We start from the raw sequence: 15,471 nt of genomic DNA, 5'->3' as shown, positions 1-15,471 counted from the left end.
GAGAGGGAGACAGAGACAGAGAGAGGGCGACAGAGAGCCGGAGACAGAGAGCCGGAGACAGAGAGAGGGAGACGGAGAGGGAGACGGAGAGGGAGACGGAGAGGGAGACGGAGAGGGAGACAGAGAGAGGGAGACAGAGAGACGGAGAGAGGGAGACTGAGAGAGGGAGACGGAGAGAAGGAGACGGAGACACAGAGAGAGGGAGACAAAGAGGGAGACAGAGAGACGGAGACATAGAGAGGGAGACAGAGCGAGGGAGACAGAGATACGGAGACAGAGAGAGGGATACAAAGAGGGAGAGGGAGACAGAAAGAGGGAGAGAGGGAGACAGAGAGAGGGAGACAGAGAGATGGAGAGAGGGAGACGGAGAGAAGGAGAGGGAGACAAAGAGGGAGACAGGGCGAGGGAGACAGAGATACGGAGACAGAGAGAGGGAGACGGAGAGAAGGAGAGGGAGACAAAGAGGGAGACAGAGAGAGGGAGACAGGGCGAGGGAGACAGAGATACGGAGACAGAGAGAGGGAGACGGAGACAGAGAGTAAACTATGGCTGTTCAGGGGAACGTTATTGTTGGGTGTGTTACTTGCCATAGCATTAAAAGTCCATTTACAATGGGGTCAATGAAAAGCTTACTTGACTTAGAGGAAACCAGGGGAGGGGGAGGAATTCACACTCGTTTCCAAAAATAAGTTTTGCCCGTTCCTTGGGATTTGTGTTACACCACTACTGAGAGGGGAGGAGGGGAAAGTTCTGGAGGATGTGAATGGAAGGCTTGAGGTTGAAGAGGAGAAAAAGACTGAAGAGAAGAGGGGGAGGAAATATGGTTTTCATTAACATGGATACGGTGCCTGGTGCTGGGTTGACCGTTTTACTGTGTGGTCTGTTCAGAAAGAGAGAGAGTTGCAAAGGGTTGCTGACAGACATGAAACAGAAGGTTGGAGAGAAAAGAGAGAAAGGTGGAGTACAGTAGAGGGAGGGAGGGAGGGAGGGAGGGAGGGAGGGAGGGAGGGAGGGAGGGAGGGAGGGAGGGAGGGAGGGAGGGAGGGAGGGAGGGAGGGAGGGAGGGAGGAGGGAAAGGTAGCAGGATTGTAGTGTGGAGGGAAGTAGAAGTTGGTATCGAGCATGAGCCTTAGATCTGTGATCTCTTCACGAACGAAAGAAAGAAAGAAAGAAAGAAAGAAAGAAAGAAAGAAAGAAAGAAAGAAAGAAAGAAAGAGGAAGGAAGGAAGGAATGATACCATTTTAAAGGATTTGAAAAGAGTTTTCCAGTAAGTGCAGGCATTCTTGGAAAGGGCTGCTCTGTTGAGTATGATTGGTCCCCTGGGGTTCTGTTCAGTGAGGTCATCAGTGAGGTCATCATCTGAATCATCTCCTGAGTGACTTTACTGCCATCTGCCTCACACACACACACACACACACACACACACACACACACGTACACCACACACACACACACACACACACCATACACACGCGGCTAGGGAAATTGTGTTGCAGCATTTTCTTCAGGACTTTGGACAGAGAGAGCGGAGGAAAGAGAGGGAGCTGACTCCAGCTGTAGGGTTTAGTAGAGTGTCGGGTTGCCAGGCTGGGTGATGCTGTGGTCAGCTGCAGTGGAGAACAGGACATTTAGCTGGTGTCGTTTGTCGTCTGTTATAAGCATTATAGTAAGTGGCATAGAGGCAGTATAGTTTCTGTGTTTTCACCTTCTTGTAAAGTACTTTACATTCGGATTGTCACTCGGTTGTTTTTCAGTAAAGCTGACAGAGACTTCTGTTGTTATTGTTGTATTGCTGCTACTAATGTCTGATGTCAGTGAAATGACCTCTTTCTCTGTCTGTTTCTCTCTTTCACTCCATCCTTCTCAGTTCAAGTCTGACTGACTGACAGACAGAGAGGGACAAAGCGCTGGACAGTTGGGTCAAGAAAGCCTTTTGATATTCAATCTCTGGACAATACCTGTTCCCTTCCACCCTGGGTGCTGCCCCCCCCACCCCTCCCCCCTCACATCTCTGATGGACCAGAGAGCGAAGGGGGGCCCATCTCTACCTCCACCATCCTCACTGCCTCTCCTCCCCACAGCCCCACCACAGCAGTACCCAGAGAAAGAGGTAGGCGGTGGGACGAGGAAGAGGATAGAGAAGGAAGGAGGTGGTGCAGTACTGGAGGTGCTCATTGAGGGGTGCTGTGGTGCTGCAGGGCAGAGACAGCTCCCATTCCCAGGCAGAGAGAGGAGCTGCACTGAGGGCAATGTGAGGCTGAGGATCGGAGTCCAAACGGCCAAACGCACCAAGAAACCCCCCAGGACCCTGGAGGGCTACGAGTGTAAGCCCACCATCAGGACGTACCAGAGGCCTGGGAGGGGGAGTCAGGAGGGAGGGGGGAGTGGGCAGGGGAACCGTCCTCAGGAGGAGGGGGACGGAGAGCAGAACCAGGGGTCAGACCCCAGCACCACCCAGACCAGGAAGATACACTCCTCCCTGCCCCCGTCTTCATCATCATCATCATCCCCTACAACCACCCCTCCCAGCCCAGCCAACCCTCAGACTGCGCCAGCCAAACAGGTAGGAAGAGAACCACCTCCACCTCACGGAATACCTGACTTTTTAACCACTTACTCCTCATTTATTACATTGACTAGTACTTCTGTTCTGCTTTATATACCGGGTCCCCTACAAATCTCTCCAGTGGGAAGAACTATTCCCATTTGACACAATTCTATATTATTACACATTTATGTAGGCTTGTGCATGATATGCATTAGTGTTCAGTATGTGTGTTTCCTATTCAACCCCCGCAGGCGTGTTATCTGGTCCAGAACACTCAGCGGTTCCTAATGGTTTCTAATAATAATAAGGTCAAGTGAGTGATTGTCTGGATAGAGGAACTTAAACAGCAGCAGCAGTGGTGCATTAGATTATAGAGAACAGGACTATTAATAGTCACACAGCACAGCAACTATTAGCAGCTGATCCAGACATTGGTCCATCAGCTCTTATGACAATCACCCACCCCAGAGTCGATTATTGCTTTAGCTGCAAACACCAGTCAGGCTGCAACAGCGCAGCTCCCAAATTACAGGACAAGCATGAAATGTCAAGCCTCCTCATCTCTATTCGTGGCCATTTATAGCTACCAATAGCACAGCTGCCTTTCTCTCTAGTTCTCTCTCTACCCTGTCTCTTTATCTCTGTCTATTTTTACCTCCCCTCTTTTCTCTACCTGCTCTCATTTCTCTTTCTCTCCACCTCTCTCTCTCTTTCTCGATCGCTCAATTTCTCCTCTTGACGGGTCAACCTCATTTCAGTCTCCACCTCAGCTTCTCTCCTCCCATGTGTCCTAATTTCTCTCTTTCTCTCGCTCCCTCTTCTTCTCTCACGCTCTCTCTCTCTTTTCCTCTCTCTCTCTTTTCCTCTCTCTCTTCCCCTCTCTCTCTTTTCCTCTCTCTCTCTTCCTCTCACGCTCTCTCTCTTCCTCTCTTTCTGTCTCTTACTGTATCTCTCTCTGTCATTGTGTCCTTTAGCTGTCTTCCAACAGGCTTGCACCAGCACCCCACCCTTACTGTTTCTCTCTCTTTGTCATTGTGTCCTTTAGCTGTCTTCCAACAGGCTTGCACCAGCACCCCACCCTTACTGTTTCTCTCTCTTTGTCATTGTGTCCTTTAGCTGTCTTCCAACAGGCTTGCACCAGCACCCCACCCTTACTGTTTCTCTCTCTTTGTCATTGTGTCCTTTAGCTGTCTTCCAACAGGCTTGCACCAGCACCCCACCCTTACTGTTTCTCTCTCTTTGTCATTGTGTCCTTTAGCTGTCTTCCAACAGGCTTGCACCAGCACCCCACCCTTACTGTTTCTCTCTCTTTGTCATTGTGTCCTTTAGCTGTCTTCCAACAGGCTTGCACCAGCACCCCACCCTTACTGTTTCTCTCTCTTTGTCATTGTGTCCTTTAGCTGTCTTCCAACAGGCTTGCACCAGCACCCCACCCTTACTGTTTCTCTCTCTTTGTCATTGTGTCCTTTAGTTGTCTTCCAACAGGCTTGCACCAGCACCCCACCCTTACTGTTTCTCTCTCTTTGTCATTGTGTCCTTTAGTTGTCTTCCAACAGGCTTGCACCAGCACCCCACCCTTACTGTTTCTCTCTCTTTGTCATTGTGTCCTTTAGTTGTCTTCCAACAGACTTGCACCAGCACCCCACCCTTACTGTTTCTCTCTCTCTGTCATTGTGTCCTTTAGCTGTCTTCCAACAGGCTTGCACCAGCACCCCACCCTTACTGTTTCTCTCTCTTTGTCATTGTGTCCTTTAGTTGTCTTCCAACAGACTTGCACCAGCACCCCACCCTTACTGTTTCTCTCTCTCTGTCATTGTGTCCTTTAGCTGTCTTCCAACAGGCTTGCACCAGCACCCCACCCTTACTGTTTCTCTCTCTCTGTCATTGTGTCCTTTAGCTGTCTTCCAACAGGCTTGCACCAGCACCCCACCCTTACTGTTTCTCTCTCTTTGTCATTGTGTCCTTTAGTTGTCTTCCAACAGGCTTGCACCAGCACCCCACCCTTACTGTTTCTCTCTCTTTGTCATTGTGTCCTTTAGTTGTCTTCCAACAGGCTTGCACCAGCACCCCACCCTTACTGTTTCTCTCTCTTTGTCATTGTGTCCTTTAGTTGTCTTCCAACAGGCTTGCACCAGCACCCCACCCTTACTGTTTCTCTCTCTTGTCATTGTGTCCTTTAGTTGTCTTCCAACAGGCTTGCACCAGCACCCCACCCTTACTGTTTCTCTCTCTCTGTCATTGTGTCCTTTAGTTGTCTTCCAACAGGCTTGCACCAGCACCCCACCCTTACTGTTTCTCTCTCTCTGTCATTGTGTCCTTTAGCTGTCTTCCAACAGGCTTGCACCAGCACCCCACCCTTACTGTTTCTCTCTCTCTGTCATTGTGTCCTTTAGCTGTCTTCCAACAGGCTTGCACCAGCACCCCACCCTTACTGTTTCTCTCTCTTGTTTGCTCTCCTTTTCCCTCCCTCTTTCATCTCCCTGTCCTCTCTCTGACCCACTAATGAACTATGCAGCTCTGAAACACATTACATTTACATACCTCTACTTCCTTGTTAGCAAGGGCACAATGCTGTAAATTATTAGAAAATAGCAATTTTGTAATACATTAACAGAACTCTATCATAAGTCTAACCGGGATTCTTTTGAAGAAATATTTCTTTAAAATATTTTGGATTATATTAAAATCCTTACCTGTAAATTGCCTAGATCTTTTCTGATAGATGACATAATAAGTTACCAATGTGATCTGATAACAATGTGTTTATAACCATGTTTTCATCCCAGCAGGTCCCTGTGAACCTGGGCTATAAGAAGTCAGACACCCTAACGAAGAAACCAAGGCACCCTGACCCACCTGATGCCCACAGCAAACTGCCTTCACCTGCCCAAATGGACCAGGCAACCCCCTCTTACCCCACAGCTTCATCCCCCCATTCCCCCCCTCCCTCACCACCCCATTCCCCCTTGGTAAAGGACCCTAGCGGTGAGGGAGGTATGCTGAATGGGGGAGTACCTACAGTCACCTGCCATCCTACCAGACTCACAAAGGTCAAAGGTCGCAAACAGAACTGTTCTTCCTCAGCCGCCCCCAATAATGTGAACTCAACTACAAGACCTCCAGCCTCCAGCTCCCATCAGGCTGACCTTGCAGCCCAGGACAGGACTACAGGCTTCAGCTGCCCTCCTACACCACCTCCATTCACAACCCTACTTCTAGACCAGAGAGGAGCCCCAGTGGCTGATGGGAGACTGAGTCTTGCTGCCTCCCTCACCAGCCTGAGCAGGGGCCCATTACTACCGTCCTCTGTGGGAAATGAGAGAGGGAAGGAGGAGAAAGCCAAGAAGAAGAAAGAGAAAGATGACAAAGCGAGGGGTGAGAAAGGGAAGGGTAAGAGAGGGGAGAAGGGGAGAGGGAAGGAGGACAGAGGGAGGAATGAGAGTCCAAAGATGGACAGAGATGAGAGAGGGAAGGAGGGAACTGGGATGGATGAAAGCGGGAGGGATATGACAGGGAAGGAGGAGAGAAATGGGGACGAGGACAAGGAAAGAGAGAAGCCCAGAGACTTGAGGATGAATAAATCGCCCTCTTCTACAAAGTGTCAGATGTCTGAGGTTCAGAGCAGGAAGACAGGTACACCCAGCCCAGACCTGACCAGCGGAACAGGGGTATCAGATGATACTGGTGCCCCCTCAAGACCCACCGTCTCTCCCTCCAACCCATCCACTGCCTCCTCTCCCCTCACTTCCCTCCCTCCTCCCTCTCTCTCTGTCCACTCTTCCTCTCCTCCTACCTCCCCCCGAGAGCAGGACAGCCGTCCGCTGAAGAAGCGTAAGACCCGACGGCCAAGCTGGACCAGGCTGGTGAACCGGGCACAGAGACTGGCAGAGAACCCAGATGGCCGCCAAGATGCCCCCTTAGTTGCCCCACAGACCCCACTACCCCCAGACATCCCCCCTACCCCCAGACACCCGCAACTACCAACTCACCCAACCTTCGGTCAGCTGAGTCATGCCTAGCCCCCTCCGTTCCCCCACCCTCCAGTCCGTCCTCCCTCTCCCCTTCTACCTCCACCCCTGTGAGACCCAGACCAGCAGGGCGACCCCCATCCCCCACCCAGTCTCACCTGTTGACCTCTGACCCTAGCCCTTTACCTGGACCTGACCGTCCCTTCAATCAGGCCAGAAAAAGGGGTCGCCCCAAATCCCAAACCTCGAGCTTGGACGAACCCCAACCCAGACACTCCCCTAAACCTACCCAAGCTGAAATGCTCCCTCATGGGCATGATGAGACTCCGGACCCCCATGTGCTCAACCCAGTGCTAGATCACAGTCCCACCCTCACCAATCCCTCTAGCCCCAACCCCACACCCAGGAAACGAGGTCGCCCCAAACGGCTGCCCCCCTCCCCCCTCCTCCCCAAACAGACTCTCCAGGACCAGAACAGGGGTACACTGACCCCCTCTGGAGGTGAGGAGGGGGGTAAAGACTTCCCCTCTGAAAAGGGGAACAGGAAGCTGAGGATGAGGACCATCATAGGAGAGATGAAGAGGAGGAAGAAGAGGAGGCTACTCAGGGAAATGCTTTCTGGGTGTGGAGGGGGGAAGGAGGGGAGAGGTAGAGAGAACTCTCGTGGGTGTGCAGGAGGGGTGTGTGGGTCGGCCACAGCAGCCTCCCTGTCCTCCTCCTTTGCGGGTAAACTAGGTCCCCAGATCAACGTGAGTAAGAGGGGGACCATCTACATGGGGAAGAGGAGAGGACGCAAACCCAAAGCTCCAGCTAACTCTAACCCTGCCTCTCAGTCCACACTGTTCACCAGTCTCTCTAGTTCCTCTCTCTTCTCCTCTCCCCAGCCCCATCCTCCCCTCTCTCACCCATTCCCCTCCCCATCTCTCACCCACTCCAGTGGAGCCCAGAGCCCTTACAGTGATGGAGGCTGCACAGAACCTGCTCCCTCCCTCTTCCTCCCCCACACCTTCTCCCTCCCCTCACCCTCCTCCTCCTGTGCATCGCCACGTCCTCTCTCCTCCTCCTTCTCCTCCTGCTCATCCCTCTCTCCCTCCCTAAAGAGGAGTTCTCCAGGTCAGGGACGACATCCCCTCTTCCACCATCCCTCCAGCAGACTCTCTTCTCCTCCTCTTCCTCACCCTCTTTACCCCCATCTGCCTGTCTTCCCCACACACCACCTGAAAGAGGCCACACCCTCACCTATCAATAAATCACACAGCAAGGAGATGTTGCCTAGTGATAGTGTGATTGGAATGGACCACAACACTACCTCAGAGAGGGGGGAGAGGAGGGGCCGAGGGAGAGGGGAGGTAACCATGGGAATGACCTCAGATGTCACCCGGTCAGTGTTCCGGACAGGTTTAGGGGTCAACCTGAAGGGTCAGAGACAACCCTCACCCTCCATGTTACTAGAACACCCCCCCCCTGTACCCTCACCCATCAGAGTGTCAGCCTCACCCCCCTCTCCCCCCTCTGCCTCCCCCAGACACACGCCTCCTTCTGACTTAGTGGAACCCAGAGACAGACACAGGCACAGGCGGAGGGGGTACGAATGTCCCTATACCTGCCCCCCCTGCCCCTGCCTAGGGCACAAGCAGCGCTCCCACCTGGACCTCTGCCCCTGCCTAGGGCACAACCAGCGCTCCCACCTGGACCTCTGCCCCTGCCTAGGGCACAACACACACAAGAGACAGAAACACAAACACAAGAGGAAGTACCAGCACCTGCTCATGCACGCGCACGACCCAGACTTCCTCTCTGAACTAGACGATCTCATTGGGCAGTTCAGCGAGGTCCGCATCGGGCGCCACCGTGATTGGGCCAGAGCTGGATTGGGGCAGGATCTCGATGAGAGTGGGGAGAAAAGACGCCACTCTTCATTATTGTCATCGCAAAATTTCCGCTCAAACGTTTACAGAATCGACTTGAGTGGATACTACTCGCCTCACCCCCTGTCTCACCCCCTGTCTCACCCCTGTCTCACCCCCTGTCTCACCCCTCCTTCTCCCCGCTCCACCCCCACCCCCCCCACAGCCTGCCTTATGGCAGCAGAAAGCCAGAGCAGAGGTTGAGGTGTGGCTGTCCCACCAAGCCCTGTAAGTCCTTAGACCAGGGTGACTGTGGCCAGGGGCGGAGGTGTGCCTTACAGGGTATCACAGGGCACCTCCACCCCTCCTCTCTCAGTACCCCACTGGCCTCCTCCACCACCTCTTCCACCACCCACATGCCTCTGGGTTTTGGCTACTACAGAGGCTATCCCTTGACCATGGCCCATTACCCAAATCCCCACCCCTCCTTTCCCCTGCCTCCCCCTCACCCCTACGCCCCCCACCTCCACCCCCCTCACCTCCTTCTCAACCCAGCCAGGTTCCACAGGAGGAGGAGCAGGCAACTGAGGGAGGCTGGGTTGGGTGGAGGTGGAGGTGAGGACGTGGGGGTTATGGGTGAGGGAAAGAGGGCCGGGGTCCGATCCTGTCCAGCAAGGTCCGTCCCTGGTCGGTCCTGTGTCTGTGGGGGGAGTGAACACAAGCTCAGACATAAACATCGTCACAGACAGCGTGATCGTGACGGAAAGGAAGAAGAGGACGAGAGAGTTGCAGGGTCACAGCTAAGGTCAGAGTTCACCACAGGGTCAGGAGGAAGTAGAAAGACTGGAGGACAAGGGAGTGCTGGGTTGATGGAGTCTCCATGGCAACATAGGCACAGCAAATACCCCTCTTCTTTCTTCTCTGCTTCTGCTAAACCAGCCTCTTCATCATCATCATCAGAGAGGCTCAAACACACACCCCTCACCTGTCTAGGCTCCTCTCACCTGTCCTCTTTCGGGGAGGGCTGGGGGGTTCGGCAGAACCCCTGGCTGAGGAGAGGGGGGCTGGGGGCGGGATTCAGACCCCTCGATCCCACCTGGGGCACTCTGACAGAAGAGCAGAGGACAGCCGCTGTGGGGGGGTCAGAGAGAGAGGCGGGGGAGAGACACACACCCTGTCACAGCACCTTCACCCCCCCGGCACACACCAACCTCTTCACCTCCTCTGCCACCAGTGGGAGGGGCATGAGGAGCGGAAGAGACAATTGGAGACCAGGGAATCAAGACGGGTCACTGAGGAGTGAGGAGCCATCACAGACAGAGAGGAGAGGCACAGGTAAGTGATTGAGTGATTGAGTGAGTGAGTGTGAGAGTGAGTGTGAGAGTGAGAGTGAGAGTGAGAGAGAGAGAGAGAGAGAGAATATTATTGAAGCCAGGCACCCAGGCTAGACATAATACAGTGACAGCAGGTTTTCACATAGCAGAGACAGTAGTAAGGTTGGTAGACTGTCCTTCTCTCAGGTCTATGTAATCAGTACATCAAACATTATATTGGGGAGGAAATTAGTCTCTGTTATTTTTATTACCACAGCAAGTTAGAGACTTGAATAGAGAACCTGCATGACACATGAACTTTCAAATACACGCACGCAGGAGAGGGGGGCTGGGGCAGTACACTCACACACGCACGCAGGAGAGGGGGCTGGGGGCAGTACACTCACACACGCACGCAGGAGAGGGGGCTGGGGCAGTACACTCACACACGCACGCAGGAGAGGGGGCTGGGGGCAGTACACTCACACACGCACGCAGGAGAGGGGGCTGGGGGCAGTACACTCACACACGCACGCAGGAGAGGGGGCTGGGGCAGTACACTCACACACGCACGCAGGAGAGGGGCTGGGGCAGTACACTCACACACGCACGCAGGAGAGGGGGCTGGGGCAGTACACTCACACACGCACGCAGGAGAGGGGGCTGGGGCAGTACACTCACACACGCACGCAGGAGAGGGGGCTGGGGCAGTACACTCACACACACGCACGCAGGAGCTGGGGGGCACACACGCACGCAGGAGGGGCAGTACACTCACACACGCACGCAGGAGAGGGGGGCTGGGGCAGTACACTCACACACGCACGCAGGAGAGGGGGCTGGGGCAGTACACTCACACACGCACGCAGGAGAGGGGGCTGGGGCAGTACACTCACACACGCACGCAGGAGAGGGGGCTGGGGGCAGTACACTCACACACGCACGCAGGAGAGGGGGGCTGGGGGCAGTACACTCACACACGCACGCAGGAGAGGGGGCTGGGGCAGTACACTCACACACGCACGCAGGAGAGGGGGGCTGGGGCAGTACACTCACACACGCACGCAGGAGAGGGGGCTGGGGGCAGTACACTCACACACGCACGCAGGAGAGGGGGCTGGGGCAGTACACTCACACACGCACGCAGGAGAGGGGGCTGGGGCGGTACACTCACACACGCACGCAGGAGAGGGGGCTGGGGCAGTACACTCACACACGCACGCAGGAGAGGGGGCTGGGGCAGTACACTCACACACGCACGCAGGAGAGGGGGCTGGGGCAGTACACTCACACACGCACGCAGGAGAGGGGGCTGGGGCAGTACACTCACACACGCACGCAGGAGAGGGGGCTGGGGGCAGTACACTCACACGCACGCAGGAGAGGGGGCTGGGGCAGTACACTCACACACACACGCAGGAGAGGGGGCTGGGGCAGTACACTCACACACGCACGCAGGAGAGGGGGCTGGGGGCAGTACACTCACACACGCACGCAGGAGAGGGGGCTGGGGCAGTACACTCACACACGCACGCAGGAGAGGGGGCTGGGGGCAGTACACTCACACACGCACGCAGGAGAGGGGGCTGGGGCAGTACACTCACACACGCACGCAGGAGAGGGGGCTGGGGGCAGTACACTCACACACGCACGCAGGAGAGGGGGCTGGGGGCAGTACACTCACACACGCACGCAGGAGAGGGGGCTGGGGGCAGTACACTCACACACGCACGCAGGAGAGGGGGCTGGGGGCAGTACACTCACACACGCACGCAGGAGAGGGGGGCTGGGGCAGTACACTCACACACGCACGCAGGAGAGGGGGGCTGGGGCAGTACACTCACACACGCACGCAGGAGAGGGGGCTGGGGCAGTACACTCACACACGCACGCAGGAGAGGGGGCTGGGGCAGTACACTCACACACGCACGCAGGAGAGGGGGCTGGGGGCAGTACACTCACACGCACGCAGGAGAGGGGGGCTGGGGCAGTACACTCACACACACACGCAGGAGAGGGGGGCTGGGGCAGTACACTCACACACGCACGCAGGAGAGGGGGCTGGGGGCAGTACACTCACACACGCACGCAGGAGAGGGGGCTGGGGGCAGTACACTCACACACGCACGCAGGAGAGGGGGCTGGGGCAGTACACTCACACACGCACGCAGGAGAGGGGGCTGGGGCAGTACACTCACACACGCACGCAGGAGAGGGGGCTGGGGGCAGTACACTCACACACGCACGCAGGAGAGGGGGGCTGGGGGCAGTACACTCACACACGCACGCAGGAGAGAGGGGGCTGGGGGCAGTACACTCACACACGCACGCAGGAGAGGGGGCTGGGGGCAGTACACTCACACACGCACGCAGGAGAGGGGGCTGGGGCAGTACACTCACACACGCACGCAGGAGAGGGGGGCTGGGGCAGTACACTCACACACGCACGCAGGAGAGGGGGCTGGGGGCAGTACACTCACACACGCACGCAGGAGAGGGGGCTGGGGCAGTACACTCACACACGCACGCAGGAGAGGGGGCTGGGGGCAGTACACTCACACACGCACGCAGGAGAGGGGGCTGGGGCAGTACACTCACACACGCACGCAGGAGAGGGGGCTGGGGGCAGTACACTCACACACGCACGCAGGGAGAGGGGGCTGGGGGCAGTACACTCACACACGCACGCAGGAGAGGGGGCTGGGGCAGTACACTCACACACGCACGCAGGAGAGGGGGCTGGGGGCAGTACACTCACACACGCACGCAGGAGAGGGGGGCTGGGGGCAGTACACTCACACACGCACGCAGGAGAGGGGGCTGGGGGGTACACTCACACACGCACGCAGGAGAGGGGGCTGGGGCAGTACACTCACACACGCACGCAGGAGAGGGGGCTGGGGCAGTACACTCACACACGCACGCAGGAGAGGGGGCTGGGGGCAGTACACTCACACACGCACGCAGGAGAGGGGGCTGGGGGCAGTACACTCACACACGCACGCAGGAGAGGGGGCTGGGGGCAGTACACTCACACACGCACGCAGGAGAGAGGGGGGCTGGGGGCAGTACACTCACACACGCACGCAGGAGAGGGGCGCTTTGGGCAGTACACTCACACACGCACGCAGGAGAGGGGGGCTGGGGGCAGTACACTCACACACGCATTATTTTCCCTTCATTTATTGGTTCATTCTCACAGTCTGTTAATAACCCTTCCAGTCCGATCTGCCAGAGATCTTAGAAATGTCTCTGGTTGTGAAGTTGGCCGCCTGCTGTGCTGTTTGAGCCCTGGGCTATGAAGCTATGAGCAGAACACAGTCATTAGTTAACCACCAGTCTCTATGTATAGTCCTGTTCATGTGTCACTGTCTCAGCTGCTGCTTGTCTGGCTGCCTGCATGGCCAATGTACTGTACACTGTCTGCCTGGTTGGCTGGCCAACATACTGTACACTGTCTGTCTGGCTGCCTGCATGGCCAACATACTGTACACTGTCTGTCTGGCTGCCTGCATGGCCAACGTACTGTACACTGTCTGCCTGGTTGGCTGGCCAACATACTGTACACTGTCTGCCTGGCTGGCTGGCCAACATACTGTACACTGTCTGTCTGGCTGCCTGCATGGCCAACATACTGTACACTGTCTGCCTGGCTGGCTGGCCAACATACTGTACACTGTCTGCCTGGCTGGCTGGCCAACATACTGTACACTGTCTGTCTGGCTGGCTGGCCAACATACTGTACACTGTCTGCCTGGCTGGCTGGCCAACATACTATACTGTACACTGTCTGCCTGGCTGGCTGGCTGGCCAACATACTGTACACTGTCTGCCTGGCTGGCTGGCCAACATACTATACTGTACACTGCCTGGCTGGCCAACATACTATACTGTACACTGCCTGGCTGGCCAACATAATATACTGTACACTGCCTGGCTGGCCAACATAATATACTGTACACTGCCTGGCTGGCTGGTCAACATACTATACTGTACACTGCCTGGCTGGTTGGTCAACATACTATACTGTACACTGCCTGGCTGGCTGGTCAACATACTATACTGTACACTGCCTGGTTGGTCGACATACTATACTGTACACTGCCTGGCTGGCTGGTCAACATACTATACTGTACACTGCCTGGCTGGCTGGTCAACATACTATACTGTACACTGCCTGGCTGGCTGGTCAACATACTATACTGTACACTGCCTGGCTGGCTGGTCAACATACTATACTGTACACTGCCTGGCTGGCTGGTCAACATACTATACTGTACACTGCCTGGCTGGCTGGTCAACATACTATACTGTACACTGCCTGGCTGGCTGGTCAACATACTATACTGTACACTGCCTGGCTGGCTGGTCAACATACTATACTGTACACTGCCTGGCTGGCTGGCTGGTCAACATACTGTACTGTACACTGCCTGGCTGATCAACATATTATACTGTACACTGCCTGGCTGGTCAACATACTATACTGTACACTGCCTGGCTGGCCAACATACTATACTGTACACTGCCTGGCTGGCTGGTCAACATACTATACTGTACACTGCCTGGCTGGTCAACATACTATACTGTACACTGCCTGGCTGGTCAACATACTATACTGTACACTGCCTGGCTGGCCAACATACTATACTGTACACTGCCTGGCTGGCTGGTCAACATACTATACTGTACACTGCCTGGCTGGTCAACATACTGTACTGTACACTGCCTGGCTGGTCAACATACTATACTGTACACTGCCTGGCTGGTCAACATACTATACTGTACACTGCCTGGCTGGCCAACATACTTTACTGTACACTGCCTGGCTGGCTGGTCAACATACTATACTGTACACTGCCTGGCTGGTCAACATACTATACTGTACACTGCCTGGCTGGCTGGTCAACATACTATACTGTACACTGCCTGGCTGGCTGGTCAACATACTATACTGTACACTGCCTGGCTGGTCAACATACTATAATGTACACTGCCTGGCTGGTCAACATACTATACTGTACACTGCCTGACTGGCCAACATGCTGTACTGTACACTGCCTGACTGCCTGCCTGGTCAACATGCTATACTGTACACTGCCTGGCTGGTCAACATACTATACTGTACACTGCCTGACTGCCTGGCTGGTCAACATGCTATACTGTACACTGCCTGGCTGGCCAACATGCTGTACTGTACACTGCCTGACTGCCTGGCTGGTCAACATGCTATACTGTACACTGCCTGGCTGGTCAACATACTATACTGTACACTGCCTGGCTGGTCAACATGCTATACTGTACACTGCCTGGCTGGCCAACATACTATACTGTACACTGCCTGGCTGGCTGGTCAACATACTATACTGTACACTGCCTGGCTGGCTGGTCAACATACTATACTGTACACTGCCTGGCTGGCTGGCTGGTCAACATGCTGTACTGTACACTGCCTGGCTGGCCAACATACTATACTGTACACTGCCTGGCTGGCTGGTCAACATACTATACTGTACACTGCCTGGCTGGCTGGCCAACATACTATACTGTACACTGCCTGGCTGGCTGGCCAACATACTATACTGTACACTGCCTGGCTGGCTGGCCAACATACTATACTGTACACTGCCTGGCTGGCTGGCCAACATACTATACTGTACACTGCCTGGCTGGCTGGCCAACATACTATACTGTACACTGCCTGGCTGGCTGGCCAACATACTATACTGTACACTGCCTGGCTGGCTGGCCAACATACTATACTGTACACTGCCTGGCTGGCTGGCCAACATGC

General features: G+C 55.2%; 3 protein-coding genes across 6 annotated transcripts in view; all 3 read left to right on the top strand.

Moving 5' to 3' along the window:
• Positions 1–6,570, top strand: part of LOC121841166 (mucin-5AC-like) — a 14,461-nt gene extending 7,891 nt beyond the window's left edge. For 2 of the 4 annotated variants that reach the window (XM_042307726.1, XM_042307722.1), the window contains 2 exons: positions 1,869–2,564; positions 5,336–6,570. In XM_042307726.1, the coding sequence (XP_042163660.1) occupies positions 2,016–2,564; positions 5,336–6,568 (1,782 nt within the window). In that variant the 5' untranslated portion in view covers positions 1,869–2,015 and the 3' untranslated portion in view covers positions 6,569–6,570. Of the gene's footprint in view, positions 1–1,079; positions 1,668–1,868; positions 2,565–5,335 lie in introns of those variants that run through there. The other 2 variants (XM_042307724.1, XM_042307730.1) reach the window with 2 other exon arrangements.
• Positions 6,570–8,640, top strand: LOC121841168 (histone-lysine N-methyltransferase ASH1L-like). The gene is made up of 2 exons (XM_042307740.1): positions 6,570–8,143; positions 8,186–8,640. Exons 1-2 carry the CDS (start codon positions 6,817–6,819, stop codon positions 8,626–8,628), a joined length of 1,770 nt encoding a protein of 589 aa, XP_042163674.1. The 5' UTR covers positions 6,570–6,816; the 3' UTR covers positions 8,629–8,640.
• The window catches only part of LOC121841162 (histone-lysine N-methyltransferase ASH1L-like), a 23,881-nt gene continuing 17,044 nt past the window's right edge, over positions 8,635–15,471 (top strand). The window contains exon 1 of the mRNA XM_042307717.1: positions 8,635–9,699. Within this exon, the coding sequence (XP_042163651.1) occupies positions 8,781–9,699 (919 nt within the window). The 5' untranslated portion in view covers positions 8,635–8,780. The remainder of the gene's footprint in view (positions 9,700–15,471) is intronic.

Source organism: Oncorhynchus tshawytscha, linkage group LG03, assembly GCF_018296145.1.
Source record: "Oncorhynchus tshawytscha isolate Ot180627B linkage group LG03, Otsh_v2.0, whole genome shotgun sequence".
Classification (NCBI taxonomy): domain Eukaryota; kingdom Metazoa; phylum Chordata; class Actinopteri; order Salmoniformes; family Salmonidae; genus Oncorhynchus; species Oncorhynchus tshawytscha.
Note: the sequence above shows the minus strand (reverse complement) of the source record. Positions and strands in the feature narration are given on the sequence as shown.

Coding starts and splice junctions, on each gene's coding strand:
- LOC121841168 (XM_042307740.1), top strand. CDS start 6,817: ATGCTCCCTCATGGGCATGATGAGACTCCGGACCCCCATGTGCTCAAC. Junction 8,144..8,185: donor CCCCCCCTGCCCCTGCCTAG/GGCACAAGCAGC, acceptor GCCCCTGCCTAG/GGCACAACCAGCGCTCCCAC.